Source organism: Scedosporium apiospermum (assembly GCF_000732125.1).
Source record: "Scedosporium apiospermum strain IHEM 14462 chromosome Unknown SEQ_SAPIO_0077, whole genome shotgun sequence".
NCBI classification, from domain to species: Eukaryota; Fungi; Ascomycota; class Sordariomycetes; order Microascales; family Microascaceae; genus Scedosporium; species Scedosporium apiospermum.
The window spans coordinates 1,310,463-1,334,165 of record NW_015971778.1 but is presented as its reverse complement, the minus strand read 5'-3'; the positions used below and the strand labels follow the sequence as shown (position 1 = coordinate 1,334,165).

The 23,703-nt window shown below is 51.2% G+C and overlaps 10 protein-coding genes across 10 annotated transcripts; 5 read left to right on the top strand and 5 right to left on the bottom strand.

The window, feature by feature from the left end:
• Positions 1–167: 167 nt before the first annotated feature.
• On the top strand, positions 168–616 carry SAPIO_CDS2030 (uncharacterized protein; the record flags this gene model as incomplete). Its single annotated transcript, XM_016785164.1, has 2 exons — positions 168–391; positions 451–616. 2 exons carry the CDS (start codon positions 168–170, stop codon positions 614–616), a joined length of 390 nt encoding a protein of 129 aa, XP_016645461.1.
• A 1,146-nt stretch (positions 617–1,762) lies between these two features.
• Positions 1,763–2,764, top strand: SAPIO_CDS2029 (uncharacterized protein; the record flags this gene model as incomplete). The annotated part of the gene is made up of 3 exons (XM_016785163.1): positions 1,763–1,837; positions 1,941–2,420; positions 2,543–2,764. The coding sequence occupies 3 exons, from the start codon at positions 1,763–1,765 to the stop codon at positions 2,762–2,764; spliced, it is 777 nt and encodes a 258-aa protein (XP_016645460.1).
• Positions 2,765–3,442: 678 nt separating this feature from the next.
• Positions 3,443–4,450, bottom strand: SAPIO_CDS2028 (uncharacterized protein; the record flags this gene model as incomplete). Its single annotated transcript, XM_016785162.1, has 2 exons — positions 3,443–3,646; positions 3,716–4,450. 2 exons carry the CDS (start codon positions 4,448–4,450, stop codon positions 3,443–3,445), a joined length of 939 nt encoding a protein of 312 aa, XP_016645459.1.
• A 3,115-nt stretch (positions 4,451–7,565) lies between these two features.
• SAPIO_CDS2027 (Gpi anchored dioxygenase) lies at positions 7,566–8,905 on the top strand (the record flags this gene model as incomplete). Its single annotated transcript, XM_016785161.1, has 3 exons — positions 7,566–8,104; positions 8,210–8,329; positions 8,416–8,905. 3 exons carry the CDS (start codon positions 7,566–7,568, stop codon positions 8,903–8,905), a joined length of 1,149 nt encoding a protein of 382 aa, XP_016645458.1.
• Positions 8,906–9,588: 683 nt separating this feature from the next.
• SAPIO_CDS2026 (uncharacterized protein) lies at positions 9,589–10,814 on the bottom strand (the record flags this gene model as incomplete). The annotated part of the gene is made up of 5 exons (XM_016785160.1): positions 9,589–9,791; positions 9,853–9,914; positions 9,995–10,112; positions 10,186–10,552; positions 10,659–10,814. The coding sequence occupies 5 exons, from the start codon at positions 10,812–10,814 to the stop codon at positions 9,589–9,591; spliced, it is 906 nt and encodes a 301-aa protein (XP_016645457.1).
• Positions 10,815–12,531: 1,717 nt separating this feature from the next.
• Positions 12,532–13,934, top strand: SAPIO_CDS2025 (uncharacterized protein; the record flags this gene model as incomplete). The annotated part of the gene is made up of 2 exons (XM_016785159.1): positions 12,532–12,715; positions 12,778–13,934. The coding sequence occupies 2 exons, from the start codon at positions 12,532–12,534 to the stop codon at positions 13,932–13,934; spliced, it is 1,341 nt and encodes a 446-aa protein (XP_016645456.1).
• An 896-nt stretch (positions 13,935–14,830) lies between these two features.
• On the top strand, positions 14,831–15,517 carry SAPIO_CDS2024 (uncharacterized protein; the record flags this gene model as incomplete). The annotated part of the gene is made up of 2 exons (XM_016785158.1): positions 14,831–15,149; positions 15,252–15,517. 2 exons carry the CDS (start codon positions 14,831–14,833, stop codon positions 15,515–15,517), a joined length of 585 nt encoding a protein of 194 aa, XP_016645455.1.
• A 631-nt stretch (positions 15,518–16,148) lies between these two features.
• On the bottom strand, positions 16,149–16,949 carry SAPIO_CDS2023 (uncharacterized protein; the record flags this gene model as incomplete). Its single annotated transcript, XM_016785157.1, has 2 exons — positions 16,149–16,605; positions 16,681–16,949. 2 exons carry the CDS (start codon positions 16,947–16,949, stop codon positions 16,149–16,151), a joined length of 726 nt encoding a protein of 241 aa, XP_016645454.1.
• Positions 16,950–18,024: 1,075 nt separating this feature from the next.
• SAPIO_CDS2022 (Zinc-regulated transporter 1) lies at positions 18,025–19,158 on the bottom strand (the record flags this gene model as incomplete). The annotated part of the gene is made up of 2 exons (XM_016785156.1): positions 18,025–18,620; positions 18,699–19,158. The coding sequence occupies 2 exons, from the start codon at positions 19,156–19,158 to the stop codon at positions 18,025–18,027; spliced, it is 1,056 nt and encodes a 351-aa protein (XP_016645453.1).
• Positions 19,159–20,040: 882 nt separating this feature from the next.
• On the bottom strand, positions 20,041–23,301 carry SAPIO_CDS2021 (Uncharacterized protein; the record flags this gene model as incomplete). The annotated part of the gene is made up of 4 exons (XM_016785155.1): positions 20,041–21,519; positions 21,618–21,862; positions 21,929–23,079; positions 23,147–23,301. 4 exons carry the CDS (start codon positions 23,299–23,301, stop codon positions 20,041–20,043), a joined length of 3,030 nt encoding a protein of 1,009 aa, XP_016645452.1.
• Between the last annotated feature and the right edge of the window lie 402 nt (positions 23,302–23,703).

Genomic DNA, 23,703 nt, shown 5'->3' with positions numbered 1-23,703 from the left:
AGCTCCTCCATCATTCCTTCTCCCGAGTCAAGCTCCACCCCACCGGTGTCGGAGCAAGTGATTTGTCCGTCTATAAATAAATCTCGGATTTCCCAATTCGCCCTGAGGTTGTCTGGCTGTAGACGTGGACACAAACCGCCGTAAACCATCCGGACAGTCTCATAACCATGCCGATTGTAACCGATTTCAAGCTGCCCGCCTCCACTGGCGCCCTAGCGCTACCCGGCCAATCGAGCGCCGCCATTTTCATCGCCTTCATAACTGCCGACGACCCTCACACGAATCAACCATGGTGCCCGGATGTCAGGGCTGCTTTGCCATACATTAAAGCAGCATTCTCCGCAGACAGTGCACCGGATTTAGCTTTTGTTTCAGTTGGACAGATTCCCGAGTAAGTTTTCCTCGTCCTTAACCCAAGCCATCTGGCCTGTGCTAACGTATGCAATCAAGGTGGAAAGATAAAAGCAACGTTTACCGGACTAAGTGGAACGTTCACAACGTGCCGACGGTGGTTCGCTTCGAGGCCGTGAGCGGCGTGGTTAAAGAGACGGGCCGCCTAGTGGAAGGCGAGATCCTCAACGAGAAGAAGCTTAGCAACTTTATTAGAGGCCAATGACCAAATCAGGTCCCTGGGATAGCTTAACCGAGAAGCACTGGGATTGGGGTTGCTTCTTCTGAGGTCACCTCAGGACGGGGTCGGTTGTCAAATACTATTGTGATAGATCAAATGTAAAGTTGACCAAACGCTCTCTCACGGAAGGTTAGCTGAGTCCAACTCGGGGTATTAACTCGTACCAAGCCTGAGCTCTTCCATGTGTTGTCGGCAAGGTTAGAGGACAACCTATTTGAGACTGAGCAGAAGCACGTCATGAATCGACGAGAGGTTGCCAGACTGGTGCCTCAATAGGCCCTAATGAGAAGAACTTCGATATCAGTGCCCCCGTCATCATAGAATACCATAGTCAGCTTTTTAACGATGGCACGCTTCATTCGATTGTTCAGTTCTAACTCCTACGCATCAGGCTCTACGAGAAGGTCGATTTCCGGCTCGCAAGTCTTTCCTTTTAGAGGAGGTGTAATTTCCATCTTCTCAGCCACAACTTCTCAGCCGCCTCCGGAAAGCTGTGGAAAAATTTCCGAAAAAAGAACGGTGTACAGGACGGGATGTAGGCCTGAAAAGCACGTCTGGGGTGCAGGCTTCGTGTAGATGCTCAAGACGCTGGTAATGTGATCTGTGGTGCAAGGGGCGAGAGGAGCGGTTCCGCTTGGAACGTGTCAAGCCTCTCCTAAAAATGGTATTCTAACCCAAAAGGCAACGCACAGCCCCAGTCCAATGGTCAGGTTGTTAAAAGCCTTGGTGTGATTGGACAAGAAACTCGGGAAGATTACCATGAATGAGCTATTTTAGCGATCAGCCCTACGAGAGTTGACGGCCCCTTGAAAAGAGAGTTTAAGCGTAATTCGTCGAGGAACCATTTTTTTAGAAACGAGAACTCGCTGAAGCAGGGGCCGCATCACCATCCCAATGACTCGGCGCCACCGAGCTGCAAGTATTTGAGCTGGTCAGAAATTCTTGGCATTGGAACTTTTGTTATGACAGCACACGGTCGGTTTCTCAAGACTTCGAGATGAGGGATGCAACAAGATGGATTTCTTTATACGAAGTATAAGAAGGTGGCTGGCCATCATAGTTGAGAGGCGGTTTTGTTGATTCTCGTACACCCATCTCCCAACCTACCTCTGCATTCGGACATACATCAAGATGGCTCCCGTTTACGCCGACCAGCCCTTCAAGCTTCTTCACACGCCGATCTATGAGCTCCCAAAAGATGAAAAGGTATGATGGCCCAGGCAGAGCTTCCGTGATTTGCAGCCCGATTTCCATTCAGCCACCTTGATAGCATTATCAATACACAATACTAAACTGTGTTTCTTTCAAGCCCGACTTCATACAAAGTCTAGCGAGTGACATGGTCCTGGTTCATAATATCCTCATTCGAGGCCTCAACTCCATCATCTTACAAGCTCCGCATATCCAGCCGGAGGACGAGATTGCATTCTGCCAGTACATTCTGCACTGGTCGCAATTCCTTGAGATCCACCACTCTGGCGAGGAAAAATATTTCTTCCCGGCCGTTGAGCGCCTGAGTGGCCAGAAGGGCCTAATGACGGTCAACGTGAACCAGCACGACAAATTTCACGCCCAGGCGGATGACTTTGCCGACTACGCGAAGGCTTGTATCGCTGGAACTGAGAAATTCAGTCGCCAGGAGGTCGTTAAGCGCGTCGACTCGTTTGCGGAAAACCTCGTTACCCACCTCAACGACGAGATCCCAACAATACTGGGCCTACGGGAGTTTGGACTCGAGAAGATGAAGCCACTGATGGCGGTTGTGGAGAAAGAGGTTAAGGAAGGCATGGTGAGTGATCCTGCCTGTTACCAAACCTTCCCTCAGTCGTGATTTATCGTTCGATTTCTCTCTTTTATTTTTCTCGTTCGGATGTGCGGGGTTACATACACGCCCGCTAACACTCGTGGTAGGGATCCATGACATTCACAGGCGGCCTGCCATGGTTCCTCTGCAGCAACGATGTGGGATTCGAGGATGGACTGTGGGCAGACTTCCCTCCAGGCGTTGCGCCAAAGGTCATCTCCTTTGTCTGCCGCCATTTGACATTTGGGGTCCATGCGGACTGGTGGAAATTCGGGCCCTGTGACCGATTCGGCAAGCTTCAGCCGTTGTATGCTGGACCTAAAGAGTGAATATGAGAGGTTGGAACGTGGATGGATGTTGTTGGATATTCGTCATTATCGTTATGGTCTTTTATTCGGAGTCTCGGGACCAGGATCGAGGTAGTATATAGAAGTTAATTCCACAGAGAGGGATGGCCCTGTAATTAGGGAGTCCTTAGCTGATTTTTCATATCAGGGACATCCAGGTTCTAAAACGACTGAAAAGACCGAGGAGCTTAAAAATGCATCCCTCGGCTTTTGTAAACGACGGTTCGGTATACTCGCGGGGGAGTGCATAGTGAACAGTAAAAGGCGAGGAAAAAAAAAAAAAAAAAAAAAAAAAAAAAAGTCTTGCCAAGGGCGCAGAAGTCAACCAAAAACAAGGAAAAGCACTAGTGGTTTAGTGGTAAAATTGGTCGTTGCCACCCCGCGCAGCTTCGACTAGCCCCCGGTTCGATTCCGGGCTAGTGCATCTCAAGTCGTTTCTTTTTCCGCTTTTTGGTCACGGGCCTTATTTTCCCTTTTTTTCTTCTCTCTCTCTCCCCCCCCCCCCCCCCCCCCTTTTTTTTTTTTTTTTTTTTTTTTTTAAACCGAGTAGATATCGAGGAATTGGGATGGCGGAAGCAAACGACAGTCATAGATACCGACAATTATCACCTCATAAATTCACGGCGCAGCAAAGATTGTACGCAGAAGAGAAAAAAAAATTCAAGCCTTGAGATACCGGCGGAAGAAAATTGAAAATGGCATTCGCTCATCAGTGACGGCGTCGAACACACCTTTCAGCTCGATCTGCTGCTTTAATCTCAGTCCACGCATCGTCGCCAACAGACCATAATCCTTCATGGCCCAGTCTACCTCGATATCTCGTCCATCAACGCAACCGGCCATCTCGAGATAGGAGAACGCCCGCTGCCATTCTCAATTGGCGAGAGGACATCCATCAGAGAGAAATGACGCTCTAACCGCTGGCTCACACACAATTTCCTTCACGGCATCCTTGATAGCAGAGGTCGCCTCCTCGACGTTGAGTTTCGGAGTGTCGCGTAGAACGTACCGGATCTCGACTCCCTGGCCCCAGTTATCCTCCCTCCAGGGTCGGTAATGAGAGTCAAGAATCATGACTTGGGCTTCGCTCGGCTTCCTCCTTCCAATTTCTTCCATGAAGCGGGCAGCCCAGCGCAAGACACCTAGGTCAGAGTAGGCCACTCCAATTGGGGGGATGTAGATCATATATGTGTGCATACGGTCCGGTTCGAAGAAGTCAAAGGGCCTCTCAGACACGAGGTCCCAGCGGTTGCAGGTAATTTCCACCATGGGTCTGTAGTATTCAGCTCCATGGCAGGTAAATCCATCGGCGTCCTTGGAGTCTGGTAGCCTGTAGCCGCCGGTATCAGGATTCAGTGTAGGCGTGGGAGTGCCGGCCGCGGCGTCGGCTCGACGGGCAATGATCGACTGGGAAGGGAGCTCGTTGGCATCGATAGTATCATGAGCATCTGTAAGAGCATCCGCGTCACCAACAGGCAGGAAAGTGGGCGCGGCAGAGAAGGCAACCGGGGAACCGGAGACAGTAGGCGCAGCATCGAAGGTGTCGAGTGAGGAGATGTGTTTGTGTTTCGCAGTTTCAAAGTGGCGCGGGCCGAGAGCAGCTGCAGCGGCAGTTGGAGATGCCACGAAAGGCAAAGCGATCACGAGGATCAACGGTAGAGCGCGCATCTTGGCTTGATTCAAGATATGTCAGTTGGAGGATTGAATACAAGCCGGGGTCGAGTACGTATTAGCATTTAAGGAGCTCACCCAGTCAGAAAATTGGCCGAGTTGAAAGAATTTTGGTATCAGATTCCGCAGAATTGGTTGGGTGAGAGAGAAAGACGCAGGCGCGACATTTTCTTGGTTCATGTTTACTTGGGAGAGAGAAAAACGACATCGAGGAAGGAGCAAGTGGTCAATGATTCACTGACACGAATTTCCATTCGCGAATTTCCATCGCGACTTCCTTCCCATTCCCCAAACTAGGGTCGCGTCTTAATCCAATATTCACGAATTTCATGGGACATATGCAAGCGAGTCACCTCTCGTCGACTACCAAATTGGACCCGCCCCCGATGTTGTGCAAAGCACAAGAACGGACCGACAGTATCCCGAATCTACCCTGAAAACTCGTTTCGCTAACTCATAATGGGTGTATCACCTCCAGCCCTTTTGGATGATAAGGCGTGAGTGTTTGAGAACTTAGAGCGATGCATACACCAGAGATCCTGTCTATGCCTAACCCCGTCTAACTGCCCCGAAGAAGTGCAACGACTGCATCGGGTGTTGAGTAGCAGCTGGCCACGAGTATTACGGTGTGCTGCTCTTGAAGAACTCACAAGCCTGCCATATGCATGCCCCGTCCCAAGAGAGGGCCTTAAACTTGCAGACTCATGGAAAATTTTCCCCGCCATGGCGTGGCCCAGGCAGTTCGGTCTAAGGCTCCAAGCAGAACCTGGCTCGAGTCTCCCGAGTAATGCTCGGCAGGAATTTCTGCACTGGAGATATTAATGCGTGCCAATGGCATCAGCGGTCACGTTGGCCGACTTGGCCTGGCCTCTTGCCTCAGACCCCAAAGGTTAAAACGGATCACAGGAACTGCGCCGCACAGCGACACACACGATGAGGTTTTGGGAGCCTAAAATAACCCATGCGCCTCCATAAAGTGTCACGAATGCACATTCCAGCTTCAGCCACCACACCTCCTTGAATCCTTCCAGCTAACCGATTGGCTCATATTCATCAGACAAAATCCAACGGCTTCAGGAAGCGCCAAAAGGCCACGCATCAGGGACCACACTACCGCCAAGGGCCAGGCAAAGGATTTTGTTCAATCCAGGCAGACGATTCATGCTGCCAGATGATAGTTATATAGATGGCCGACCTCTGTCAAACTACCTTGGTTCTGGGTTCCATCCCGGACGACTGGCAATTAACGTAATTCGAGCATCCACCGTACCACGTTGAGCAATGAGGCCTAGAGCTCCCGATTTCGACGGCTTGGAGCAGGCCATCTTGCGCGCGATTGCCGTCGGCCTGGGCATAGCTATCCTAACGCTATACATCTACGACACCATCAGTGTTGGCTTGGTAATCTACGTGGCATATGTAGCGGTTCGTTTGGGACATTTCCTCGTCTGCGCTGGGCTAATTCGGATACTTCATTACGATTCTAATGTTGATACTTATCATCAGGCTGGCTGGACCATCATCTACAACGCGGTGGATCTCTTTCTTCTTCTCGACAAAAGCCGACGATTCCCCCGACCTTGGCCATTGTTATATGCTCTACTGGAATTCATCAGCACAGTCCTGACAGCTGCCGCTGGTGTTTTCACAGTGCTCTCAGGCTTTCTCCTGGTTTTCAATAATAACTATTCTCGAGTACTGGTGGCAGCGGCGATGAACTTTATTCTTAGGTATGAACTCCTTGCCTTTCAGACTGGAGTGGTTTCTGATCCCTGTCCAAGTGCAATGCACTTTGTCCTCTTCATTTGGCTGGGTGACTGCTGTGGACTAGCCCGCGATAAGTCTTCGGATCCGTTGTTAAATCGATAATCCGAGGATTATTCTTGCCATCACCCATCCTGAAAATAAGTCTTGATTTGATACCCATGTACCATTATGGCCAATTTGAATCGCTGCTTGTAGTGAATACATCCTCATTTCAGTTTAGGGAGGTGATTGTGTTACGGACGCCAGGAGACAGAAATAAGTTCCCAAATGTGACGAGAATGTTGATATCTAATGTAAAGAGATGGTGAGAGATTTACAGACCTGTTAGCCAAGTGTTATGAAAACATACGCCTGCGCCCATTTCCTGATTATTCTCGGCCTTCCGATATTGCCGTCTTGGTCGTGATAGTAAAATGTCGGACACAAACAGTTAAAAGACGGTGACTTGTGGGCAGTCTCGCGGCGATTTACACCTCGGGATTAAACATGGCTTACGACTGGGTCAATCTCCCTCGCACCGACTCCCGATCGTAAAATCAAGACGGCCGAGGATAGTTTTCCTGTAGTCGGCCAGGAATACTTCGCCCTCTCCGCTGGTTCGAAGTTCCAAGACGGCAGATTCACTCATACTAGTACGATTACCAGTACCCGTCCACATTCCCGGCAGTATATCGTTAAATGCTGTACTTTTTGCACCACGCCACGGTACCAAGTCATTCAGGTGATGTGTCCAAGCAACGTGGGTATGGTTTGGTTGGCATTGGCCAAATCATAACGAAGCGAGGAGTCGTCTTGGTGTCCTTAACCCTGCTTCACAGCCCATCCAGCTGCTCTATTCAACCAACGTCACCTGGGCGTGGGAACGTGGGCGCCGTGAAAGACATCAACGGTTTATTACTGGAGTACGTATGATGCTTGCGTAACGAATAAACGAGTTGACGCATGTTGACCTATCGGTTCTATTCGATTCGTTAGTTCTTCCCGAGATCCATCAGGCTGAATGCCCTCACTCTACAGGACATTAATCGTCATCATTCCAGCTGGCGTAGTGTTATTCAAAAAGGATGATTCTATCTGCGGGTAGGTACTAGATCTACGTGAAAAGAAAAGAGTAAATGCTATTGGTATCACAATATATGAATCATAGTGCCGAAGTGCACTGCTCGGGTGTCGGCACTCGACAAAGTTCTCGGCTCAAGTGTGTGCGCGGGCATTGCAGGCTAGTCGTCATAAATACCCTGGATCTCGCGCCTACTGCGAGCGAACTTTGGGGTGCCAAGGCCTTGGCTTGATACAACTTCCGCCGGTATATTGAAATCGCCGCCTCACTCCCTCCCTCTTTACCATGGTGAACCTCACTCGTATCTTTGGATGTGCCCTTCTCGTGGGAGTTGCATTGGGACACCCCGGCGGCCATGACCGAAGTAATGCCATGTCGCATAACGATCGTCGTGCATTCCGCACGAGAGCTCGCCGGAGCCTGGATGCATGCTCCGAGAAATTAGAGCAAGACCGTACCCTGCATCGCGCAGCTGTGAAGCGCGCAGATGTCTTTCGGAAGCATGGCAAACGCGGGCTCTCTCGCCGCGACACCCCTACGGTTCTCGCAACCGACCACTCCGTCGAAGTCGATGCGTCTGTGCTAGAGAATCCTCACGATCTAGATGTAACGCTCTTCGAGTCCCCGACTGCGTGCATCGTTTTCCCCGAAGGGGAAATTGGGCCGTTCTGGGTTAAGGGAGAACACATCCGCGACGACTTGATTGATGACGAGTCTGGTGTCCCGCTCCACCTCCACGCCCAATTCATCGACGTGAACACCTGCAAGCCTATTCCGGACCTTTATATGGATGTGTGGAATGCCAACTCAACTGGCGTATACAGGTAAACTACGCTCACACACCAACGCCGGAACTTCTTGGGCCACCCCCATTCCCCTTAGTTTAATAAACTCCGCTCGTGGTAAAGCTCACATTTTGGAATGAACAGTGGTGTACAGTCGCCAATGAATGGCAACCCAGCGGACGATTCAAACCTCGTCAAAGCGGCTCTTCGTGGTATCCAGAAGACTGATGAAGACGGTGTCGCCACCTTCAAAACACTGTTCCCGTAGGACACTCTTAAGTCAACCCCTGTCATATCAACCGTAAAGAGATACATGTTTGACTGACATATGAAATTGAAAACCGTTGCAGTGGTCATTATGGCGGACGTTGCGTCCACGTGCACGTCGTGGCTCACTTGAACGCAGAGCTGCTGCCGAACAACACCCTTACTGGGGGATCTGTCTCGCACATTGGACAGCTCTTCTTCGATCAGGCACTCGTTGATGAGGTGGAAAAGGTGGCTCCTTATAAGGATAACACTGCAATCATCACTACCAACGAACGAGACCATGTTGTTAACTACGAGACGGCGGACTCTGAGTCAGATCCTTTCTTCTATTACACTTTGCTCGGGGACTCGGTTGAGGATGGCATTCTCGCGTGGATCACCATCGGAGTTGATGCCACCCAAGATTACGAAACTCAGTGCGGGGCTGAGTTGGGTGAGGATGGAGGCAAGATGTGCGAGATAACTGGCAATTTTGGTATTCCTGGTGGCTTCCCCGGAGGCCCTGGAGGGTTTCCTGGAGGTCCCGGTGCTCCTGGCGGTCCAGGTGCCACCCCTCCACAGCAGCCGTAGCTACGTCTTTTGAGTGGAATATTACTCTAATAGGCAACATGTCCGCTGTTTTAGCCTCTTCGTGGATATCGAAATCCGGGTTTTCAGAGTTTGGTAAGGGTCATCTTCACGCCCTGTCAAGATCTCCAGGGGGCGGGACGTTTAAGAAGAGGTTGCGAATGGCGAAAGTCCTTATTCCAATTACGAGGTATTCTTCAGCCAGGGATACTAGGTGATTTTTTGGTAATTCGCAGAAGATTGACATCCCGTTATGATATTGCCGTCTTCGTCTTGCCCACTTCGCAAATCGAGTCAACCCACGTTTTCCCAAGTACGACAATAAGCCTCCTCAGTAAAGAAAAGAAAATAGAAAAGACAAAGCAAAGAAATATTCGAAACTTTCGTACAGATTCATGACTCGTTTGAAGCTAATCGTATCAGCAACGCACCCCACGCAATATTAAAACACGCTCGAAATTCCTCGCCATTTGTCGTAGTCAAACAACACATGTCTTCGGACAATGAGAACCGGAAAATGCAAATCGAACCATCATCGTACAGCAATCTCAAAACACTTGGGGGTCTGGACCATCGGCCGCTCGTTAAAAACCGCAGTTCTCGACCTCCACACCCTCGCCTGGCCGGTGCGTCGGCGATCAACGACAAATCCGGAGTAATGTGACCAATTACCTCCACTGCTTGTGTTAGGTTTGGGTCCCACGCCGTAGCCGGCGGGAATGAAAGGTGTGTGACGGATCTGAAGCGAACTTCTCCTCGGCATCCTTGGCAGCTGGCTGCTTCTTCGCTGCGAACGATCGAACTAAAAGTCTCAGTGCAGGGATGGAAGCGGCAATGATGGTCACGGCTGGCTCGACAACACTCCATATTGCCAGTTGCATTGTGTCGCCTGAGATGATATTAGGAAAAGGGCAAGGAGAAGATGCTGGGGATTTTGGACGTGTACTTACCCATGTTCTCGGGATCAATCGAGGGAAACTTCGAGCACTTGATAAACGCAGCGGCGCCAGCACTGGCGAACATGGTGTCGTCAGTATTACTATCGGGGAGGACTCGTATGATCAGGCAGGCAGATGCCACACAGTGACTTACAAGATGCCCATGCTCATCGCGATTACACAGCCCATCTTCTCCTTAATCTCCAAGTTTAGAGGCAGGATGATCTTCCAGGACATGGCGGCGAACAGTAGGTCCATGACACCAGAGTAGGCTTAACAAAGTTGGCTCAAAATTAGCTTCACTTCTTGAGGACACAGCGTGGTGTGGTGTCGATGCAGACGTACCGCTAACGATGATGTTAAATACGATATTAATCCTCACGTCCCAACAGGTACCCTCAACCAAAGGGCGCCAGGACTTCTCCAGTGGAGTGCACCCGATCCAAAAGAGTAGCGCTGCCGTACCAACTAGGCTGTTGATACTGATGATGGCGAACCAGAGGAAGTACGCCATCCAACCATCCGAAACGTAGAGGAGCGTTATGGCGAATGAGCTCTTGCTCCAGGCCTGGCTCATGAGTGACAGCGTAGTCGAGAACATGCCCAGTAGCACCATGGAATTCAACGTGTCGACGCTTGGTGGTGTTGTCTGTGCCGAGTTCAATAGGTCAAGGATCACGGTTATTATAATTCCGTTGGCGACCAAGGGAAGCTAAGCCATATATATTCGTTGTCCGTCAGTCAAAGATCAACTCAACTTCCAAAAATGCTGCGCGGTCGAAGACGACAACTCTTCAAAATGCACACGGAGGACCTACCCAGGCAGCGAAGAGCACCAGATCATCGCGGTGTAAGCCCCGGCCACGGCGTTGTTTGTAGTAGAAACGAAGGAAGATAAAGACGGTCGATGAGGAGATTAGAACCCAAAAGGTCTCCTTTGTTCCCTTTGGCACGCTACTAATGAGATTGTCCATGACGTTTCGAGTCCCAACGTAGGAAGCCGTCGTAACGTCACTATCAAAAATACTCGCGACGCCGAACAAATCGCAGGTCGGGTGTCATATCCAGTTTCGTTCGTGAGAAAAGAAGTCGGTGCTGCGAAGGAATGTGGGGAAGAGAGAGATGAGAAACTTTAATCGTGGGATGAACATGCTATTGATCAGTTATTATGCCAATTGTTTCTGCTGGATATCGGCAGCACCGGATGATTCTCAGGATGAGAGGACTTGAACTCTACAGGACATCATGGTGGCGATCCGTGATCTGCGGCACGATCATAGGTGTTGAAACCGGGGCAATTCAATGGTATTTCTCTAAGCACTCGGTCCGCATAACCGTGCGGCAGTTGGCTGAGGCTCAATTAATAGCCAGGAAACACAGTCACGGACAGATGTTGGAGTTGTTGCCCAGCGGAGCTCTACGGAGGGTATTAACTTGAAGTCTAATTTTCAATTGATGGTCAGGTTAAATGGGCAAGCTGGACTTAGTGGACCCTTCTCTTTCATCTGATTCTTGCCGTGAGCAAATCATCTCAAGAAACCATACTCAACATTGGAGTTTCTGGTATCAAGGGGTCGATGAAACGCCAAAATGCCAAGCTAAGACATGCCAGCGAGACTGCCGATCGAGGATCGGCGTTTAGTATGCTAATTTTCGGGGAAACTTCATCTTGTCTGCACGGTGATCGTCAAATTGGTTTCAGGACGAACTATGTCCTCCGTGATGTAATACACCATCCTCCATCAAGCTGTGTGTGCACATGCGGACAGAAACCCCACATTGCGTCCGATTACCCTAGTTTCAACTCGCCACTCACCTGCCATCCTTTGCCGGTCTACGCTCTTGGACCTCTGAGCGGCCTGCGCGCCGTGTCTCCTGGATCGCCAAAAGAGATCAGATTGTCCTTGGAGTGAGGAGAGCTCGGGGTGAAACTCAGGGACGGCTGAAATGGCCATTGGGCCAAGGCCAATTGAGAGGACGTGCATTTTACCAGCACCGGAGATCTAGTGCCCGGCATGCAGAGCTGGCAAGCTGGCATAAATTGTGGTGGGTTGGGGAATATGGACGGGTCGAGGGCTCACGCGCTTAAGAGCTGCGGGCCTGGTCAGTGTAGATTTTCCACTTCCAGCATCGAAACTTGACAGTAGCACGCCTCGGCTGTCCTCTCCAGCTCGAGCATACTGATCCTCCCTTGGAATAGGATTGATCCATGGGTCCTAAACCTGGGAGAACCTACAGTAGCAGGTGAGCATCGACTAATCCCTTCTTATCTCCGCTTTCGCTCTCCGGGGGCAGAGCGATATCCGCCACTAACCGGTCCTTGTAAACTTTGAATGGTTACTCCAACGCCCTTTCAATGACAACTCCGCCCTTCAAGGAGTGGGATGTTTAGGGTAATTGGGCACCCCAGACTTAGCCCTATGGGCAACCACTGTTATTGGTTCCGTCCGACGCCTAGGAATCCATCGGGAATCCACTGGTTGATTTTAGTTCCGGAATACTTATATCAACCTGTCTAGTTAATCGTTAATATCCTACAGTTTGCTTTGTCCTATTTTTTTCCCCCTCAAGATCGAACTTGCACTCTCTTTACGTTGCGGCGTTCAAAGAGACTTTCGTGGCGGGTATACCGATATTTATATGTGGAAAACATACATAGGTGGCTCCCACAACCTTGTTCCTTGGCACCCCATGGAAACTCCCAGCGAAACTCGGTCAGCTCCTATCCCATTACGATCGGAACAAGACCACGCTTGGATTGAGGAAAATGGTGAACCAAACCTAGCTTCGCTTCAAGGTCTGAAGCCTACCGATCGAGGATGGGATGCATGGGTCGTGCTCATTGCCGGGTTTGTCTTTGAAGCCTTGTTTTGGGGTTAGGTTATAGCTATTGCCCGATCTTGCTGCTGGAGCTGGTATATTAACGGACAAGAACAGGGTTCCCCATGTGTTTCGGCGTCTTCCAGAATCACTACTCGCATATACCAGAATTCCAGGACGATAGCCACAATATCGCCCTCATTGGCACACTAGCCCAGGCTCTCTATTATCTCGGTGCTCCATTTTCTGCGCTAGCCACGAAGCGTTTTCCAAGATATCAAAGGCTGCAAATCTGGATTGGTTGGCCCATGTGTATCTTGGGGTTGTTAACAGCTTCCTTTGCGTCCTCGGTCAGCGGACTTATTGTTACGCAGGGGCTTCTCTACGGCCTCGGGTTCGTGATCCTGACTTACCCTATCGTCAGCATGATTAACGAATGGTGGGTTGCACGAAAAGGCATGGCATTTGGCCTAATATCGGCGGCCTCAGGAGCCACTGGCGCGGCTATGCCGTTTATTATCCAGACGCTCTTGGATACTTATGGCTATCGAACGACTCTGAGAGCTTGTGCAGTTGCAATGTGCATTCTGACCGGTCCTATCATTCCCGTATTTCGAGGTCGTCTCCCACCGTCTGAGCAAGCAAGTCTGGCTAGGTCTGACTGGCGGTTTTTGAAGCGACCACTTTTCTGGGTCTACGGGTTAGCCATCTTGGTCCAAGGATTCGGATTCTTCTTCCCCATTGAATTTCTGCCATCGTACGCGACTTCCATTGGGCTGAAGTCTATCAAGGGAGCTCTTCTTCTCGCTCTCATGTCCATCGCCCAAGTTCTAGGCCAGTTCGCTTTTGGGTACATGTCGGACAAGAACCTATCCGTAGGTGTCCTCGCCACGTCTTGCTGCGTGTCGGCGGCGGCAGCATCGCTGGCCCTCTGGGGTCCCGCTGACGCCTTGTGGTCTCTCATCGCATACAGCCTCATCTACGGCTTCTTTGCATTTGCGTTCGGCACTCTGCGCGTCGCAATGGGCAGGGAAGTCAGCGACGATCCATCTGCTGTCTTCGCGACCTATGCAATTTTTGTATTTTTGCAGGGGGTTGGGAATGTGCTTGTGGGCCCGATCAGTGCCGCATTAACGGCTTCGAAGGCGGTGTCGCGTGGGCATTATGGTGCCGGGAAATACGATGGGGTAGTCATCCTTACAGGCACGACATCTTTCCTTGCTGCACTCATCATAGTGTTCTGGAAAACCTATGCAAAAGTGTTGGCGTTTTAGGAGGGTGAAGATGATAGAAACGCGGTCTGACTGGACCGGATGCGCATGGGCGTCTGACACCATGCCACGCTTGGTGGGTCGCAACTGGGCTCTCTTGAGGACGTTGTTCACAGCTCAACGGTTCGTGGGCGGCACATGGAGCCTATTCTGGCCTGAGAAACTTTTTCACTCGCGCTGGCCTCCCGCCTCCTCGGTTCCATTAACAGCCAATGCAATGTAAACAACGATTGCACTAGACTCTATTCGTCTGATGTAGGAGCGATCAACGCCCTAGCCAGGCACTAAGCCGGAAATAGTTATTCCATGTCCTCGGTGATTTGCCTGGCTGTCTCTCCTGATTGATCGTACTACGAGCGGTGCTGGGATTCTCACGAATCGAAGAACGGGTTCGCCAGGCGCATGTCCAGTCTTCCCCAGTGTGGATATCTATCCAATGAGGGGGAGTCCGCGAGAAGAAATTGCATTCGCCGATGGGTTACTCTGATGTCAGACGCACAGGGCTGGATTCTGCTTTCTGGCCGTACTTTTGTTTTCAATATCTCTCAACATCCAATTTCATTGGACCACATTTTATGACACGCTTTTAAACTCACTAGCTCCCGACTAAGGCGTTCCGCGAAGTGGCGCCAGCTCAGATGACACCTCTTCAACGCTCCTTGATCGAAAATATGTCATTGGTCGAGGAATATCACCTTGTTTGACACAGCCCACTGCTCAGCCACCAGAGCTGAGTGAGCTAAAACCAGCCAGATATATATATAGACCGATCTGATCATCTCACAACTTGGAGGACCTGCGATCGTGTGTCGAACATTTACCATCCTCTTTCCCCTTGCCTTCAAGTGGTAACACCATCGCAACCTTTGAGAGCGAGATCGTCGTTCAGAATCGTAACCATGGAGGCCTTCCCACCCGCACCCCAGCCAATTGGCATTTTCGACCAATTCATCGCCCGACAGACGGAAACCGTTGTCGTGGATGAAAAGGTCATGTCGCTGTCCGGAGACAGCTTCGACATCAAGCTCGCCAATGGATTCCCGCTCCTCCGCGTTCAAGGTAACGCTTTGTCCCTCCGAGGCCGGAAGGAGGTCTTCGACATGGCCAACAATCATCTTTTCACAATTGTCAATAAGCTGCTGTCATTCCGGCCGACATTTCTCGTTGAGAATCCGTCTGGTCAGACCATCATGGAAGTAAAGAGCAGCCTTTCGACCCGTAAGTTGTCCACTCCCCCTCCCAAACATTGAATCAGGTTCTCTCCCGTGTGTCGCGCTTGAGGTTTGTTGCAGGACTGACAAAGTTTCTTTTCCGAAATAGTCATTGGTTCCAAAGCCACAATCACATTCACTTCCAAGAGCGGAAAGCAAGAAGTCCTTGTCATGAGAGGCAACTGGCGATCTTCCAGTGCAGATATCGTGGAGGAGTCCACCGGCTTCGTTGTGGCTAGAATCAAGCGCGACAGGAACCTGAAGCATTACTTTGCAGGTCAGCAGACGTATACCGTCACTGTCGCCCCGGGTGTGGACATGGCGCTCGTAGTAGCGATGTGTATCTGTATGGATGAGAAGAATAACGACAAATAACGTGGCACCGAGTGTGGGGGGCAGAGAGCTTCTCCAGATTGATACCCAGTATAATATTTATGCTCCATACAATGTAATAATTCGTCTCTCTGATCCTCTAAAGATATCCGTGCCATGTTTTCTCCTCTATAAAAGGGGAGAAGGCTCGGATTCACCGCACTGGAGTCAGATGCGTAACGGCGAGATCGGTTGCAACGAACCCTGGTCGTCTACAGAGCGTCGACGTCGGGTCCAGTGGTTCGACAGCAAGAGGTGACAGAGCAGAGGAGACACTACCGCCAGCTCTCTCAACATAAGCGATAAAATACGTGTTTTCATATATCTTGCAACTTTGTGATAGAAATCTATATGACTGAACCTAGATATAATTGTTATGCTCAAAAGAAGGCGGCGTATATACATATTTGGACGAAGACCAAACTCCGCTGAGCTTCCTAAACTTAGTAGCCATGGTACACTTTTTCAACCCAAGATATTCTATTCCGTCCTCATCTTCTAGTAGGACGAACATTTGGACGCTAGAAGATGAGCATGTGGCAAGACCCCGGGCTCTAGGCCATTACGGGTGAAAAACACAGTCCCTGGCCTCCACTCAGACCTTGAAGTGGCGTGTGCTAATCGTGATGGTTCTTTAAGCGGCAGGAGCTTCGTCGCATCCAACGCGAGTTGAGCTAACAGCAATGTCATCGTACCAGAAGGTGTTAGTGTCACCGCCGTACGACTCCCAACCGAAGTAAATACCAGTGACTTTGGGCTTGACGCTGCTTCGCTGCCACTGACCGGCGTTTGCGTTGGTGACGCCCGCCTTGCTTGTAAGACCGTCAATGACGTCGCCGTTCAACCAAGTCTCGACGGTGCCGTCGGTTCCTAAGTGGTATTCGAAACATTCCCAGGTGCCTGTTGGAAGCGCCTTAGAGGCAGCAATACCCTGCGGGGAGAGGTCGGGGAGTGTAGCATCGTCGGACTCGCGGTTGTACATCAGGATCTTGCTTTGCCCGCCAATGCGGAGGTGCTTGTTGGCACCTTGGGCGGAGTCGGGCATGGTGATAAAGGAGACATGGGAGTCGGTTAGTGCCTTGGAGGCTTTGCTGTAATCGGATGGTTATTAGTACCGTCTTTCACCGCTAGAACTCATCGCCTTTCGCCGGGAGGAATTAGCTTACATCCAGGCCCTGACATAGACATCGCCGCTAGGAACCTTCGTCGTGCCGAAAAACATGTGTCCACAATAGCCTCCCGCGCCATCAACCCTGACGGAGTTCTTGCCGCTGTGGGCGGTTGAGCTGTCAAGGCTCACTTTACCGCCCTGGTTGCAGTCATTAGCGTAGGTGGGCCAGGAGGCCTCATCCCATCCGCCTTCGAAGTCCTCGGAGACCTGAGCGAGGGAGAATGGGACCAAAGCAAGCGCGAGGAGAAAGGTTCTGCGGAACATTGCTGCGGGTCGTCTGCCTGGGGGGTTCGTAAGGACTTGCTTGAGGTGATGTGATGACGGATAGAGGGGTAAAGAGAAGAGTAGCCCCAAGGGAAAGGGAAAGGTCAGGGTATTTAGGTGCTCCAATTTGCAGCCCGGCGGTCCAGGTTCCGTTGCCGTTGCCGAAACAGTTAAATGGCTTGTATCGTCATATCCGTCTCTCCACCCTATTCCCCACAAATTCGGAAATTCGGTCCCCGTTTCCCCAATAGTGATGCGACGCCTTAGAGAACTTCACCAAGGCGCACTCTCCTCATTCCCAATCTCTTTGTCCAGTAGCTGCCACGGACAACGGTTTCGCATCTTCTCAATGACATTCGAAGGTCTTTCGACGCTCAAACGTTAGCTCGGTGACAGAACTACTGCTGTTTTTTGTGAGGGCTTACGAATATTATATCATCTTCGTCGCATCCCACCAGAAATCCGCTTTGAATGCACATTAGCCTAAATATCGAAGATTATATCCCAGCCGAAAATACTTCCATTCGTGGCATTTGTATACCAGAGGTGGTAATGGGATCATGCCGCATATATAATATTTAAATAAGCATCCACGGTTCTTGTCAAGCGTCGACTGTTCGAATTAGATGTCTTGCCCGGGACAACCCCTAATGTGGTTTATCACTTAATCCCTCTAATCTATTCTAACCCGGATCCTACGGGGCGATCGTGTAACTGAACCACGGCCATAAATAACAACGAAGGCTAGGGTGCACTTCACATTAGACTGATATAGGGCTTAAATCACGAAATTGAGCGGAAAGTCGCAGAGTCTATGCAATATGTACATTCATAGGGCTTCCGGGACGTGTACGATTAAATCGATACAACGGACTGGCAATATGCTTAGTTACAGAGTCACCGGGATGCCGATTTTACTATGATGATCTTCACGACTCGGTCAAGGTTAGATGAAAAGTAGTAATTAACGAGAGAGATTGTACTTTACCCAAGTCGACATACACGAAAGCTAAACAGTCTGTTCCTCCACAGGCAGGCTATAATCCATACATGCTACTCTTCCAATTCGGGGTTTTCATGCCCATTTACCCAGTAAAGCCATGAGACCTGCGCCTAGGCACATGCATGCGAAAGCGGCCAGGGTGACGGAAATACTGCCGCGACGCATCTCAGTGCTAAACAGAAACTCGTGGGCCATGAGCTCGACAAGGCCGGTATAGAGAAGGATGCCGGCCGAGATGGAATCGAATACACCGTTGACAATCAGGGTCGAAGAGCTTCCGGGGGCAAGGCTCTGGCGAACACCCAGGCCGGCAGCGATGGCTATGGGTGTTGATAAGGCGTAGAGGGTTCCAAGGAGATAAGGCATCCACCCTTTGCCAGGTGGCCAATGGGCAACGGCCAAACGTGACCCAAGACCAAGGCCCTCAAATGTCTGGTGGAAGACCAGGACGATGTAGAGCACCACAAACTCATCGCCAGAGACGGCAAGAGTCAGACCGATGAATATGGAGTGGAATATGACACCAAATTCGAGAATGAAGATGGCAGTCATTTGCATCGCCAGCGAGTCGAATTCGGTATGTTCCCGCGCGTGGCCCAAGTGTTCGTGTGCGGCAGGAACGCTTTCTTTGGGATCGGTCACAACAGCTGTGGTATTGGCATCTTGTTCTACATTACATTGTTAGTTGAGTGGTAATTAGAATGGAATCCTCCGTACTTCGTAGGTGGTTAAAGGATAGCACTCACCAACATCACCCTCTTTATCGGACTGCTCCAAACTCTGAGAGAAACCCGGGATGCCGTAGCGGCTGGAAATGAGTTCGATGAAAAACATCAAGAAGACTGTCATGAGGGCGATGCCCTCGGGCCACGAATATTGTGTAATCGGGCTGTCCTCGTCCAGACATGGTGAGCCGAGGGCCTCTACGGCTGGGGCAAGTAGATGAATAAAAGCTGTGGCGATAATGACTCCAGAACCAAAGTACTTGGCGATGAAGAGCGCGGTTCGGGGAAAGGGGAGTCGCTGGGTGCGGGCGAGAAGGATGGGCACGAGAGTGCCTAACAGAGACCCGACTAGAATAACGAAGATGGCGGATATACGAAGTCCCAGTCGGCCATCATAGTCGTTTTCAGGACCACATTCGATCGTCACGGTGAAAGAAGAACTATCAGACGAGTCCTCTCGCCGGACTAAACGGCCGATCATGATGCAAGTTGGGATTGGTTTTCTGGGCTTGTGACTCGTCGAAAAAAGAGATAATGTCTCCTGCAAGCCAAGACGCTTGGCAACTTGGCAAGGCTATTGTCAAGGAATAGAAGGATAGAAGAAGAGTGTAAGATGCGCGGGACAGGGCTCTCCTCTCCTATCCTGATGTTACGGCTTGGCAGGACGAGTTATATTGAACACCGAACGAGCAGATGACGAGGAACGAGTACCCTGATGGCCTCTGAACCATTCTTTTCCCCACCCGCCCGCGCGACTGGAGCTAGCGTCCGGGTAGATCGGCAAAAAGAAGACTTTTCTAGGCAATTATTGGGTTATCCTATCTCGTTATTGAGTGTTTGGGTCTCTTGAGGCCAAACGGGTTGCATTTATTGGTAACCGCACAGAGGAGGATCTGACGAGCTGGCCTGTGGGATAGGTGCAGCACCACCCGAGAACCTGGTCGCCTCAATTATAAAGTTGCCGTCATATCCGTCATCTAAGAATATCTTTTGGACATTTCTTGTGCCTGTCTCGTATGAATTATCTAGTCTATTACGTATTGGAGTATTCGCGTCCCGCGGGTGTGGATGCTGCTGCTTGACTGATGGTCTTTGATACCAGGGGGCAAGTATCCCGGTTCGTTTTGGTGACGTGGGGGGAACAGCCCACAAAACGGAGGGAATATTCATGTATCCGATCTTTACTTGCTTGTATTTCATTTATCGCGGAGTTTTCATAAAAAGGAACAAGCAGGAAAATATTTGTTTAGGTTTAGTCTAGGTTTTTGTCTCAGGAAAATTTCTTCTGATGTGGAATCTGACCCCACTGACTCGCTCTTGCCCTCGATCAATGAATATGACAAGGGACAAAGTCCACCGGTCCTCAAATGTAAAACATGCTGTTTCTCAACTTCAAGTGAGGCTCGACATCTGTATTCCCAACGGTGCCGGCCCGTCCTAGGCTACCAGCAACTGAGCCGGCTCCCGAAGCCGCGGGAGTCGAGTCGTACACGTCTTTTAAATATACCCGAGCGCGCTCGCACAGAATGTGCGCGTAGTAAACCGGGGCACAAATGCTCACGGCCTTCGTTGCCCTGCCGTACGTGTAACATAGGGTCTGGCTCAGGCTTTCCACCACGTCGGCAACATTTCGGTACGGAGGCGGGACGCCCTTCTTGTAGTGATCTCGGAAAATCTCGTCGAGGATCACGACGTAGTGTGCGGGTCTCGCAGTGCCCTGGATCGCAGTGTGTGATTGGAGGTAAAAGTCCCAGGTTCCCGCCTCGGTGATGCCCCGATCGACGACGGTGCCAGCTGGGTTATTACCCCCGCGATCCGCGTCTTTCTCGCTCGTGGGATAGAAACGCGTGTGGTGTCGCTTGCTGACGATAATGATGGTGAGCCGTGGCAGCCCGGCCTTTTGATCGGCCGCCGGGTACACCTCCTTGCAGGCCTCTCGGAATAGCGGGAGCTCTTCAACCAGAACCTTCTGGTACTGGCCTTCCGACACGCCATCACGGTACACGAGGATGTTTTCCGGCAGAGTCTTGTTCTTCCCGAGCTCTTTCCACAGTCGCAATCTAGACTTGAGCATGTCCTTCATATCCGAGACCATTTCCTGGCGTGCTTCGGATTGGAACCTGAGCACGCCCGGCCACTGAGACACGTGTCTGTCTATGCTCGCAACCATGCCTGCAACGCTGGGGGCTGAGGTGCTGGATCCGGGAGACGGGTGCGTGACGTCGATGCCCACAACCATGGTCTTGCCCTCGTTGACGATACCGAGTCGAGATGGGTCGACGAGCTGATTCTGGCCGCCGAGCTTGAGATTGAATTTCAGAGCGACGTTGCTAAAGTATTGGTCTTGGCCCTGTTGCTTGGCCAGCTTGTCGGCCACAACGCAAATGGTGTGGAGACCATACCTTGTGTCTCCGTACGACTTGATGCGGTAGTACACGGGAGTATTGCTGGTCGGGAGGATGACGAGGAGGAGATCGAGCGGTCCTGCAGCGCCTTGCATGAGATTGCTGAGCTGCGGGTCGTCGGGGTTGTTGAGGTTGAGCTTCCTTCCTGGCATGGGAGGGGCCACCGTGATCCCGCGTTTCTTCAAGACTTCGGCAAAGCTCCTGATCACGTCGACCGGGTTGACGGAGTCATACACGTTCCGGGTTCCCGGATGTGTGACGACAAGGTACGACCACTTCTTCAAGTTCCCCGCGGCGCTGAACTGGACTTCAGTCATATTCCAGCCCCCGAAACGGACTTGAACCGACTTGGCTTGTTTGTACAAGACCTTGGGCTCTGGGAGAACCCGCCCTGGAACCTTGATTAAGCTGGGGGTTAAGGATACGCCGAAATGTCCCTAAATGGAGTTGGCCATATTAGCGATAACCCATTACGCTTATTTTCTTGGGGAGTGGATATTTGCTGTGTTGGGGACAGCCGCTTTGATGCACTTACCAAAAGGAGGTTTGTCTTGGGTGACAAGCCCACTGTGTTGAGACCGTCCCGCAGGATCGACTCGGCATTTTCCCACGGTTTGCGAACGGCAAACCGGATCATGTTCTGGGTTTGTTCTGGGCTCAATTTGGTATTCGCATTTTGCCCGGGAAGTAGATTGCAGGCCTCAGGGGGCAGATATGTTGGTCGCTCTCGCGTGCCAACGTTGACGACGGGGATATTCGCATTGACAGAACGGTTATACGCTACGGTTAATCGTTAGTTTTCTATGCCCGAAGAGACCTGATTGAGAAGGGCAAAGGGTCACTCACTCTGTTTGAAATAATCGTAGACGCTGATGTATTTTCCGCTTCCTGTCGAAGAGGAAGGCTTGCTGCTCTCCGCGGCAGGGGCTCCTTTTCCTTTCTTCTTTTTCTTTCCTGTCTCGCCCTGCCCCTGTGCTGCAGCTGGTTTGGCCGAGCCCGTGGAACTATCCATCCAGAACTGAACTTCCTTCGGACCTGCGCCGAACCTTGCGACTTTTGGCGGATGCTCCGTACCTTGCCCATCATTCTGCGTGGCAAGTCCGAGAATCGTCTTGGCTCGGACGATGACCTCGCCTCTCTTGTTCTTGCGTTCGGGGAGGTGACGCATCGTGATCCTCAACCTCTTCACAAAGTTGTGAAGCCCTGTCACGTTGCGATTCCGGTCTAGATATTCATTCATCACCGCATCAAGAGGCCCGCTCTGATAGAAGACGCCATGGCTAACATTCACGTTGACTAGGATGCGGGTGGTTGCCGCTCGAACGCTTGCAAAAAATCCTCGTACGGCGACGAGGCCAGCACCAAGGCTATAGTTGGCGGTACCCTCCTTGAGGGAAAACGTCTTGTTGCGGCCTACCGAAATGAGGTCCTTGGACAACCTGGAATGGTGGTTTAGAAAAATGTCCAAGGCCTGGATCGTGGGCATCTTGTCGACGTAGTCGGCGGATGGGGCGGTAGCCTTGAGGTGGTTGATGAGGGTCCCGATTGAGAGGGTGTTGGTAAACAACAACCTAACGGTGTAGACTGGCGCATCTTCTCGAGGTTCCTCGAAGCGCTCATCGTGATATGTTACTTTGATCGAGATTTGATTGCCTCCGAGCTTTCGCCGCGATATCAGAGTTGATTTGAAATCGGAGACGATATCTTGTTGGAAGCCCGCGAGCTCGGGTGCTTGGAGAACTTGTCGGATTATCTGGGTGAGCTTTCGACCTGTCGCACCTGGTGACGTCGAGATATCATAACGGTAGAGTGTCAGGTCGGAGGACGCCACCAGCTCGATGTAGTTGGCCCAGACAGTTATAGGGCGCCCTCCTGTACCGTAACCTGGCCGTAGAGGAGGCGAGGTCTTCAAGCTGAGATTCGCAATTTGTTTGGAGAGGAAGTCGTCTTCGGCTTTAGCAACCGTCGTCGAAGGTGGAGAATCGGGTCCGCCGGGTCTGTAGTCGAAAGGGGTTAGTTAGCTCGCCATTCATGCTGGACTTTGCGGAAGTGGTGAACACCTACGAAAATATCCTGGCGCCTCCACCACCACCACCGCCAGGACCGAACCCTCCACGGCCACGAGCGCCGCCGCCGCCGCCGCCTCTGCCACCTCTACCGCCTCCCCCACCGCCTCCTCCGCGACCTCCTCGACCTCCGCGTGGTTGATAGTGTGACATGGATCACAATCGTCGCAAGTAAAAACGGAGTAAATAAGCGGATGGTATTTGGAAAGGAAGAAAAGTTTGGGCTACATAAGTTTGGTTTGGCTGGGAGCCCAGCACGCATTTATGGGGGGGAGGGGGAGATGGCGAAGGCACCCAAGGCCCTGGTTGGGCTGGAGCACTCAATTGGTGCCCGCTCTCAGAGCCTGCGGGAGGCCAACTCTCTTTGTGTGACGAGGACAGAGCATCCAGTCCTTGCTTCGAATCAGATGATGGAGTAATTATGTGGGTAGTTCGACAGTCAATATCTTTGTACTGTGTCTCTTGATGAAATCCTCGACTGAACCAGTGAATGATTCGGCCTAATGCTAGGGGACTTGTTTAGAGGAGGCCTGAGGTCCTGTTCTGTTTTCTTGT